Below are 11,923 nucleotides of genomic sequence, written 5' to 3' on the forward strand. Positions count from 1 at the left end.
TTTGACCAGATCACATGATCTTCATCATCTTGTCGGACATCTGGATGTTTGAAAATTCCATTTAAATATTTCCATTTGAACTTACTGCTACATTGATGAAGAGACCTTCAAGTTCTGGGACAAAATGTAAAGTTTGAACGTCTTCATTGTCATGACAAGGCGGACTGGATCTGCTGATAAAGGTCATGAAAGCTCCAGGACAGCTACTAAATGAACCTTAAGGTAAGAATGTTTTGTCAAACACGATCAATGTTTCAGCATCCTCTTCTGCTCCAGTCTCATCTTGAGCTCTGAGACCAGCGCCAAGTTCACAGTGTCCTGCCTGTTCATATTTGGCTTCTTTCTAGGTTTGGGTGCCACTGTTGCTGAGACGGTTGGTACCGCCCACTGCCTCCCCCCTGGGATGTAAGTGGGTGGTGGAGGGGGAAGAGATGGGGCGTTAGGCGGCGGAGGCCAGTGTCTCACAACATCGGTCACATTGTTGTTGTAGTTGACATTCTCCACGATGACCTCTGGCTCTGGCTCTTCCTCATCTACTCTGAATTTCTCTCCGGGAGTTTCTGGTACCTTGAAGGGGTTTTTGAAGTTCCAGGGCTGCTGTTTCGGTAGCCTCCTCCTCACACGGCGGTTAGGCAGGATCCGGTTGGACTTTTTGTTGCGCATGAATGTTGCAGTGGAGATGATGACTGTGACTATGACCATGAGACTAATGATACCAGCAAGCATGCCTAGGATTTGCAAAGGCTTGTTTCTATTCTGCATCAAAAATGATCCCAAAGGCCCCCCACTGAGTTGGGTCTGTAAAAGAGCACAGGAAGAATTCATATCCATGGGACTGAAGACATTGTCTGTCACACAAAGATTAACTTCTAAATATCATCCCGTGTATGTACTGTAGTACTGCATGTATTCATGATTTGGCTAAAAATGTTGTATGAGGTGCAAAATACAAAACTAAATTACTGTAAATGTACTGCCATAATACTGTACAAGTATGTATAAAAACTAATATTTCTCTCTTTCCTTGTGAATGTCTTAAATTATTAAACATACTACAAATGATGACTATAGTTTCATTTATTGTTTCACTGTTTTATATTTTGTCGAGACAAGATCAGAGAGGTTGACTGGGAAACCCATAGCTGAGACCATCCAACATCTGAGAATGAAAATATGAATTAATGTGAAATAAAACAATAAAAAAAAACTAATTTGGTTATTTTGTCCCAAAAAAGGGACATGGAGAGAATTGTGCTCCTGTACTCTTTCACAGACACAGTCTTTAACAAAATTCTTTAAAAATGAATCGCTCCAAATTCTTGGTACCGCGGAGTCAAAGCTACAGTACTGCTGTGCCGATGATCTCAAGGCAAGCCTCATTTACGGCACAGGCCTCCTTATAATCTTTCTGATCTTGCCCTGAGCTTGTACACGGGACTTTTTTACAGAGTTCCAGTATATAAGAGTTGAAATGAAGATTGTCAATGAAATGGCAAAGGTGACAAGGGTCAAACAAATCCCAAACACAGCCCCTGGACGTCTCCTTAGGCCCAAGAAGTGTGAGACAAATCTGGATTTGATCTGAAAACATGACAATTGCGACTGTGTGAGAATCATATTTTTCTCCTGACTACAAATTTTTAACTTTAGCTGTGATGAAATTGATCATTCTGCAGAAAAGCTGCACATACTAACTGATCAGATGTTTCAAGACTTGATACTTTGCTTGCATTACAAACCGTTGAATGTAAAGGGGAAAAAAGCAGTCACACCACTCAGCAGAACCAATTCAATGATTTTGTCTGTGTAAGAGCTATACTTCAATAATACATTGTTAATTTATTTGCTCCATTTTTTAAATACCATTATTATGAAAGTAAACAATATTTATTTCTATATAATACTATAGTATATAGCAGCCTGTAGCTACACCTAGAAACACATTAGAGCAGCATAAGCTGACATTATTGTCCTAAACACAATTACTCGCTGATGGACTAATGGTTGCAACTTTGCAAGTCATATTGTATATAGATATGACCCCTCGTATGGCTTTGACTGGCATGTTTCTACTCATCTACTTTGTGGCAACTTACAGCTTCAGTGATGTCGATCTTGATGACCGCAGTGGTGCTAAAGGACGGCTGACCGCGGTCCCGAGCCTGCACCACCAGCGACCAGGTGCAGTCTCTCTGCTTGGTGATGTTCTGAATAATGGCCATGGACTTGATGTAGGACTTCAGCATGATCTCCCCCGTGTCAGCGTTAATATCAAAGATGTTGTTGTCTGGCTCAGCTTTCATGATGGCGTACTCAATGACATTGTTTGGTACTTCTGCATCCTCGTCCACAGCCTGTGTAGATGGAGATGCACTTCAGTAAAAAGATAATGGTGTTGGCTTTACTCTCGAGTTTCTTTTTATCTGACATAGTACATCACCAAAGAGCAAATACCTCTATTTTCACTGGTGCTCCAATCACCATAGTCTTCTCCACGAAGTTGTCATTGAATGCAGGTGGGTGGTCATTCAGGTCCAACACAGTCACAAAGACCTCAGCTAGGCTGTACTTCCCCTCTGCATCCTCTGCCTTTACATAAAAGTTATACTTGGACTTCACCTCCGCGTCCAGGCTCGCCCACGGCTGGGTGTAGATGATTCCAGATGCAGGCTGGATCAGGAACCTGTAAACGAGACAGGATTTTTCAATATAGTTCAGATTTACTATGCATGTACTTGAGAAACCTTTGTTTTCTTCTAAGAGCACCTTTGTTAAGCGATGGACAGCACAAAGACTCTGAGGGTAGGCTACTGATAGCCCTAACCTAAAAACGATGGGTCAAAACTTTAAGAGAGACTACTAGGGGTGTACAAAGTTATTTTTTTCTAGCTGAGGAAAAGAAAATAGATTACATTTCTGCTGAATGGCAGCAATTTTTTTGAAAGTTCATTTTCTTTTCAACCAGATCTGCAGCACTTAAAACTTTAAAACAAGAGTTCATGGTGATACCACTGTCAATTATCTTAAGTCATGAAAGATTAAACTGTTAACATATAGTGGAAGATTGTTTCACTGACTGACTTGTTTTGTTACCCTACAATGACTTTGTCACAATCAGAAGTAAAGAACAGTCTATTTTCTCCTCCAATCCCATTACAGGATTAACACAGACAGAGGGCAAGAAGGCAAAGATCAAGACAGGCTCCTGTGTACAATAAAGTATTCTACAAGTTATTGTAAAAAGAAGGTGGATAGTCAGAAATATACAATGTATAGTTTGCAGACACAAGGAGAAATTTAGCCATTTATTGCTGCATAACAAATTCCAAAGAGGCAGGTTGTAGTATACTGAAGTGACACAGTAAAACTGGTTTTGACCAAACAAGCATGCACGGAGATAAACAAAGTGCTCCAAATCTCCCTCCGCTGCTTATTTCGGAAATCCTTCTCCTGGATGCCATGTGACATCACATATCTCCTCTAATTCATCGCTACAGAGCTCAAAATCTCTACTGAGAGGTCCAAAAATACTCTACTACTACCTTCATTTCATCGTACACAGCAAGGGCTTTATTGGAAACAGCCCTGAGAGATTAAACAAGCCTCTGCTAACATACACCTGTCTGTTTATGTTGCTGCTGCATGTTACAAGGTCATGTTTCTTTTGCTTTACGGTTTCCAAATCCAGGTATTTTGGTTCAAAAGCATGCAGGTTAAAATTGACTTTGTGCAATATGCAGGTGATCTTTCAGACTGTAGTGATGTGAAAGGAAAGGCAAGCTGAGGGTATATTGTGTGTTATTAACAAGAGAACAGTGACCACTGAACTTTTTCTCAGAGGTTAGACTTCTAACAGGAAATCTAATGAAAATCGAGATGAGAGAAAATACCAGCAAATCCTCCGAGGGACTACAGCGCATAGGATCAAACTGAACCAAGTTCTAATGTGAAAAACAAGTCTGCTGTTTCTGTCCTGTACTCTTTCAGGCAGATGTGTTTTCACGGTAGGAGGTATTCCTAAGTACAGTGGTCTATAATTAAAAAGCCACATCTGTTATTTATTTTAACTAATTAACAAATACTGAGGGTATCAACTGCTTTTCATTCTCATTTGCTGTCACCACCTGATTTTCTACACATAATGGGTTTACATATGACATAATGGACAAAAAAATAGTCTCAGCGGAGGCAACAAATAGGTAGTCCGGAACCTTGAAAACATGGTTTGCTTGTACATGTAATATAATAGATTTATTTTTCCGGTGCAGGCTGATAGCATTACAAGGATGAGAGACATTTGAAAGGGGTGCCAAGTGCTGACATTTTTTTTTTAAATTTTAGTTAAAGAAACATTCTTAGACTCACAAGTCAGCCCCTGATCCGTAGATGGAGTACTTCACATCACCCCACGGTCCTGAGTCTGGGTCTGTTGCCTGTGGATGAACAGAAAACATCATAGAGAAATTGTTTTATATGAGTTTGGTTGATGCACTTGCGTATATTAGGTCAGTTTGATAGCAGGTGGGGTAATCTGTAATTCTTCTTTAGGAGTTTGAGTGCAGTATGTGGCTCAGTGAGCTTACTTTCTACGTCATACCGCTGATAAACCTCAACATATTGATGGATTTGTTTGTACCTCTTTACTAAAGCAGAAAAGAGAACTGTCTGCCGCCATGGACTCAGTAAACTGAATGAATCTGTGCCGGATTGGAAGATGATATTGCAGGGATCAGCTATAAAAATACTCTTTTTTGATGTCATAGGAACATCATCATGGGCATCGGCTAATCCGTCTGTCTGTCTGTCGCTGCAGGGAGGCCTGTTCGCTGTCTCAATGTGTCCAAGGTCACTTGATGGCTGTTCTTTCATCTGATTGCAATTGCCTGGGATCAAGGAAATGAGCCTCTGTAGCGCTCATGCAAGGGCAGGATTTATCAGCAAGCCCCCCTGTTGCTTTGAGCGCCGGCAAAGCTGATATGAAACGACAAGAGCGATGGATGACAGCAAAAAAAAAAATGTCATCCGTCCATCATTTGTAAACTAAATGACACTGAAACATGTTGCTAAAAGAGTTTATTTCTGCACACATTTCTGTGCTGCAGCTGCATGTGCTGCTAAGCATTAGGGGGAAAAAATCTGGGAATTTGGTGTTACACAACAAAATGAAAGTGATAGCCATCTGGCAGCTTACCTCGCCTAGCTTTTATCTATGTTTTCACATATTATCCCAACCCCTCAAAAAAGTCGGCATGTAGGGAATTAATGGCCCTCTAGGGCATTTAAAAAAAAATCAGCATTCATCTTTAGCTCAGTGACGTACATTGGTGTTGGCATGTATTTTTAGACAGGATGAAGACTCTCTCACCGTGACTGACACCACATCGGAGCCACCGGGTGAGTTTTCTGGAATTCTGGCGATGTAGTACTCTGAGGAGAATTTGGGAGCGTTGTCGTTTGTGTCCAGGAGATGAATGATGATGTCTGCTGTGGCACTGAATCTCTCTGGCGTATCGATCTCAACTGCAAGTAGCTAGAGAGGAGACAGATTAGAAATAAATAAAAGGAAAAAGAGCAATACACAGCGGAAGCAGTTGATATAACGCTGCTATTTGTTTAGGGGGGGGGGGGGGGGGGGGGGTTGTGCATGTTAACCTTGTATGTGAGAAAGTGGTGTTTCTCATAGTCCATGGCAGCAGAGTCTTCAACTAAGATTGTGACCTGGGCCTCATTGAGTACAGTCTGAGGGACGACTCGCAGCATCCTTCCCGGTCCGATTAGTCTAAGATTAAATTTAGCATTTGCTCCCTGCAAGAGAACAACACACATCATCACATTAGTCAGAATGTCTCATTAGTGAAAATGACAGTTATATTGTACATGCTTGGATCTATTTATAGTAATCTGCATTTGTCACAAAGCTATCGCAGACGTACAGTATAATCCATGTAGTATACAGTCCATTCAATCAATATAAAAGCTTTGTGTTTATTACAATAATGTATGAGAGATCAATAGGATATCAGTGGCAGCAGCAGTATCCCCGGTGAAACATAATATCGCTGGTCAAGGAGAGCTCGCCCTGATGTTGTAACAGTATTATCAGAGAACACATTTGGTGAACATCAGCCATTTGGACGAGACTCATACAAGGAGCTGGAAACCCAAAGAGACTTGCATAAGCTGACAAATGGCACAGCTTGAGAGCACCTTTTAATTTGTGTTGGCTTACTTTCAAATTTGTACAATTTTAAAAGGATTGTCTGCGATAATGGCAGGCTTAAAGTAATTTCATGGACGGAAAGGCACAATGAATGCTGATTAAATCAGTCTCTTATTAGATAACAATATAATTTGGTTGGAAATGAGTGTTATTACATAATCACTGTAACAAAATTATTTTAGCAATCACTGTCTCCTGGTTAACTGAGGCAGCTTTCAACGGTAATAACACTGTATAAGGGCTACAAGTTGATAACTGCTCAGTGTTTAGTCATTTTCATACTAATCAGTCAGTGTATGACAAAATATGGAAGACAATAATGGCCTCCCCACCTGATCGGAGTCGTTGACAGTGATTTTCAGCCCCCGGAGTATCTCTCCCTCAGGTGGATGCTCATTCATGGTCAACTCAAACATGTTCTGAGGGCCGTTCTCTCCGTAGAAAGTAGGGGGATTATTGTTCAGGTCCACCACACGGATCACCACCGTGGTCACCCCATAGTCCACGAGTCTGCCTTCAGGACTTACTTCTGTTGCCTGGACACCAGGGGTAAAGGTTATGCAGGTCAGATCACATTCATCACTGAGACTGTGGGATATTTACAGTAATCTAGCAGTTTCACTTGACTAATTGTACTTTGTGAACAGCAACTTACCTTGACTTTAATGTTAAAGATTTCTCTCTTCAGATACATGGGGAGAGTCAGCAGTGTGATACAACCGCTTGTTTTATTGATGCTAAAAACACCATCGTCACCTGGAGAGACAAACAACAGGCAGACCTATGAGCGCTGTCCATTCATTTCAAAATCACGCTAATGTTCTGTGAGTGAAATGCTTACCTTCCACAAAGGAATAACGGATTGGATTTGGGTTTCCCCCATCGCCATCTTTGGCAAGAACAGTGAATATTTCAGATCCCTGAGGAAAACAGGTTTTGAATCAATAGTGAAATGAGATTAATAATTAGTGATCGAAGTTAAAGATAACCAGGAGGCAAGAACAACCTTCCATAAAGCTGGCTTATTGTAAAATATACTGTTATTCAACTTGATCCACTAACGGATACTACTGATATACTTAAAGGCCTTATTTTTACTGCCATTAAACAACTCATTTGTGTCACTCTTAACATGATGTAACTCAACATTTGGTTGCATAACGTTGTCAAAAGAAACGGATGGTATAAAGGTTATGATTTTCCAAATCACCGAACAAAGCAGGACATTTAATTCTTCTTCAGATGTACATTAAAATGTCATGATCCTAATTATTCCCTTTTGAAAGAAAATCAGAACGAGTAATCTCTCTAATATGACTGCTGTGACATTTTGTGACAGAGATAATGTAGCTTTCACCTGCTGTGAGAAAAGTATGAAGAAGTCAGCCGGGGCATTACTGAGAAATGTCAGCAATTGAAGCTGCGTGACATGAGATAATGCTGTCTGTCTTGTGGTGTTTCTTATTCATAATGTGAATATAGAAATAAATTGCATTCACTATTAGGGTTCCCATGTCTTGCTATGCTGGGTTCAATGTGATGTTCATTTAAGATGTACATTTACTGCAATAAAAAAGAAACGTGGCAGATTTTACTTGTGTTTAAAAATGTTAAAAGATTTGTGCAATGAAGAGTTGGTATTCAAACTCAAATGTTTTTAGTTTATGAGGTAGAGTCAAAGAAAAAATTCACTGAAGGTTGTTTTCATACTCACTGGCACTGAGATTTCATAAACGTAGCCAAAATACGGTGTCCCGATAAAAGATGGCGGAGTGTCCTGTGCATCCATTACATTGATCGTCAGGGTAGCAGAGGATGACATAAACTGCTCCTTGCCATTAAAATTACCACCACCATCCTGGAACAAAGGAAATGTGCAGTTTAAATCTACCTTTTTTTGTTTGTTATGTTTATGTAATGTATATACTTTTCTAATGAGGGCATTGTAAATATCATATACACAAAGCCCTGTGAAGTTTTCTTAAAAACAAAATTTGCTTACAGTCAGGGTTTCTTACCTAAAAGTATGGCACAACATAACAGCAAATAAGATAGCAGACAAAAACTCCACAGGGTACTTGTTTTTGAATTGGAAATGAAAGTACTCTATTGCACAACAGACACATTTAATGAGTTTTGATGCACCTATTACCTTTGCAATGACAGTGACAAAGTGTGTCTTTGTTTTTTCATAGTCCAACATTTCTCCATATTTGATACGCAGGACACCACTATTTCTGTCCATGGTAAACAAAGTGGACTGAGGATTCTGTAACAGAGAACAGGACAAAAGCAGGATTTTAAAAGCACACACACGCAAAACACACTTTGTAGGTCACATGAGTAAAAGCCTGTCGCTGAAACCCCCTAAACCCCATTTACAACCACTCACGTGACATATCATGAAAAGTGGTCAGATGGTTGCATAACAACACTCAATAGCCACTTGAATTGGGCCGCATCATCCATAGAGTCCATCTCTCTGTACATCTGGATGTAAAGAGCCCATATGCTCAAGGACAGAGCAGGCAGGTGAAAGCTGCTGTGTCCAGATGTGCAGTGCCTCAGTTGTCACTGTCACTCCAGGCCAGCTGTTCTTTGGTTCTAATAGCCCAAAGTGCAAACTAACATACTCTGCCACCCTGGCCAAAGCAGCCCTCTAAGCCTCCAATACCTGACACAAATGTAATTGTGATTTAATCCCCCATCCTCATAACTACTCCAGCATGTTCAGGCACATGCACACATGAGCACTGGAATAATCCAACTGATGTTAACCTTGTTATCAGTACATCTATACATTATTTCCGTGACAAGCAGATTAACATTACAGCTGGCACTTTCAGCTAGCTTTTCATAAGGAGAATTTAAAAAGATGTTTTGTCTGTACTTATTTCTTATTTTGAATGTATTTACAGCAGAAGCTAGAGTGAGTCGTGTGTGAGTGGGCCAAGTGATACCTGGAGGAAGTAGGTGATTGAGCCTCCTGAGCCTGTGTCTTTGTCCACTGCCTCTACTTTGTAGATGCTGCCACCAGACTCAGTTGTCTAAAACACAGAAAATTATTTAGGTCACACCATATAAGGTTTAAAAAGAACGGAAGCTACACATATCTACTTTTATATTTTTTTCAGTCATATAATGTCCTTTGAATTGTATGCAGGGAGACACTTCAGGGTCATAGAGGATAAACTTTTGGCTTAACTTACTTCCAGGACATCAATTATTGCCGGCATGTTTTGGAATTCAGGTTTTTCATCATTTGCATCCATTACAAATACTGTGACTCTTTCCACAACCTACCAAGAGAAATAAAAAAAACTCATGAAACATGTTCAAAACGATTTTAGTTTGATATATTATAAGGGATGGTACTAAACATCATAATCTCACACTGAACCAAGTCCTTACCTTGCTTCGCCCATCTGTGATGCTGACAAGAACGTCAATAGAATCTTGTTTCTGAGCAGACAGAAACTTTTTTTTAGTTTTTTAAAGATATTTAAGTTCACATAAAAAGTTAAATTGATCATTTGTTCTACCTTCGTGTCCTCTGAGACCTATGTTAAATGTACCTCTCTATCCAGCTGTTCCACCAATGTAATGTTTCCAGATTTGGGGTCGACCCTGAAGTATTCTTTGGACCCTGGATCAAAGGAAAGGCCGTACCTCACCTCCTGTCCCTCAGGGTCTGTTCCATTGAGACGATAGATCGTTGTACCTGAAAATACATAACAAAGTCATAATTTAGTCAAGTTAGCTTCAGGAGCTAACTGGTTCAGACACATTTGTAGGAGAGAAAACGTATCGTTAAAAAATGTGTGTATACATACATATATATATGTATATTCCTTTTCCAAATTTAAGAATGAAAGATAACTTGCTAAAACTGGCTCCAAATGCTAAATGAACCAGCCTTTAACCCACAATCAAAGAGTGTAGTAAACCCATTGTTTGGTCCAAACTGCTGTGGAACAAACTAGACTGAGACACAATAGCCAGCGGTATAGTAATATTTAAGTACCCTGACTGGAAGGTGTCGAGGGACAGCTGCACCAAATTCACAGCCGGCAAACTGTTCCTCACTTCAACAGGTGGTGCCAGCAGATGAGCATGTTAGTGTGAGTATGTACATGCCGCTTGTTCAGCTATCAAAGACTATTTAACATCCAGGACTCCCAAATATTGGCAGCCAAAACATGCCATTGTCATGGTTGGTTGTTCCACGATCCTATTAGCTGTTCACACTAAATGTGCTGCATGTCAGAGGTTGAACTTACCAACAGCCGTATCCTCTGAGAGGCTAAACAGTGCCAGGTTCCCATTGTAGATGTAGGGTCCATTGTCGTAGAAATAAGGGGCAAAGTCTGCATGTGCTAAGGACAGTGAAATAAAACCATCATTAAAAGCTTGTTTACTTTTTTATTGTTTTGCTGTGTTTTTTTTTTTCTTCTTTTTATATGGTTGCTTTTGAAGCTTTTTTGGTGTTTAGCAATATGTAAATTGTCACTTTTTACAATGTCTTTGCATAGAGGGAATATATACCATTTAGTTTTTGAAAATGCTCTGATGATGAATTATATGTTCATGCCAAACCTAATAATAGTTAAAAAGTATAATGCAATTCACTTTAAAGTGAGACTAGAAAAACGAAATAAATAAATCTTCCTCTAACAAATTGAACGTTGAATTCTTAAGCTTCAAACACACCCTCACAAACAGTTCCTGGTCTGGTATAACCAGAAGCTTGTGATGGCTAATGTTAGCAAATTAATGCTAGATATTGCTCTTCTGTCCTTTTTGTGCAGTAACCATCACAGTTACATATAGTCTTGCTTTAAAAACTAGGGACATAAACCAAGCTCAGTCAGTTTGACTGGGATTACAGGTGAGTCACGTCAACCTCCTAAAATACCTTTTCTATACATAGCCCTGTGATCTCTGGTGACGGAAATAAAGCTGATGTTATTTAGAATATCACGACCAACTGAATAATAGAAACAAATAAAAACAAATCAAACAAATCAGTATAACAGTCATTCAGAGTGAAAACACATGTAAATAACAGCAACTAACCAGGTTCGGCAAGAATATAAATTAAAGGCAACAGGATCTGATCACAGCAATATTCCAACGTTAAGCAAATAATTAAGAATTGAAACTCACCAAAGCAGGGGTGTACAAAAACAAAAAGCAGTGGAAAATGTAATATCTTTACATTCTTCATCCTAAAGAATGAAGTCATGAAACCGCACCATGAAGACGGCTCCGTCGACAGTCCGGTACATAAGATGCAGCTCTCAAGGTGTTGGTGTGCGACTGGAGAAGGCTAAAGGCAGATGCTTACAAGCTAATCCAATGATCTTAAGAGTTACTCCTGTGCCCAACTGGGCTTCTTCAACCACCAATCCACAGGAGACGGCTCTGTCAAAACTAGGATACAACAAAACTTTGCAAATGATGGACGTGTATTTTTCACATTATTTGATTTTGATGTAAACAAACGTGCCATTTTCTGATCAGCTAAATATCTTGGATAACATATATAGAATAATATCATGGAAGAGATGCTTTTGTCTGAAGGTAAGAATGCTAAACTGTCAAAATAGTATGGATACAAATGTCAAATTCTACAGTCTGATACAGGATGTAAACTTTGATAACTGGCTAAAACGTTTCTGTATCGACTGTTTTGAGTAATTA

General features: G+C 39.7%; 1 protein-coding gene across 1 annotated transcript; it reads right to left on the reverse strand.

Moving 5' to 3' along the window:
• Positions 1-246: 246 nt before the first annotated feature.
• Positions 247-11,465, reverse strand: cdhr1a (cadherin-related family member 1a; the record flags this gene model as incomplete). Its single annotated transcript, XM_079168576.1, has 17 exons — positions 247-798; positions 2,097-2,354; positions 2,455-2,683; positions 4,366-4,433; positions 5,366-5,530; positions 5,653-5,805; positions 6,553-6,756; positions 6,876-6,976; positions 7,062-7,140; positions 7,935-8,078; positions 8,373-8,489; positions 9,181-9,267; positions 9,430-9,519; positions 9,632-9,682; positions 9,796-9,941; positions 10,501-10,596; positions 11,387-11,465. 17 exons carry the CDS (start codon positions 11,463-11,465, stop codon positions 247-249), a joined length of 2,619 nt encoding a protein of 872 aa, XP_079024702.1.
• Positions 11,466-11,923: the final 458 nt, after the last annotated feature.

Source organism: Pholis gunnellus (assembly GCF_910591455.1).
Source record: "Pholis gunnellus genome assembly, chromosome: 11".
In the NCBI taxonomy this organism is placed as follows: domain Eukaryota; kingdom Metazoa; phylum Chordata; class Actinopteri; order Perciformes; family Pholidae; genus Pholis; species Pholis gunnellus.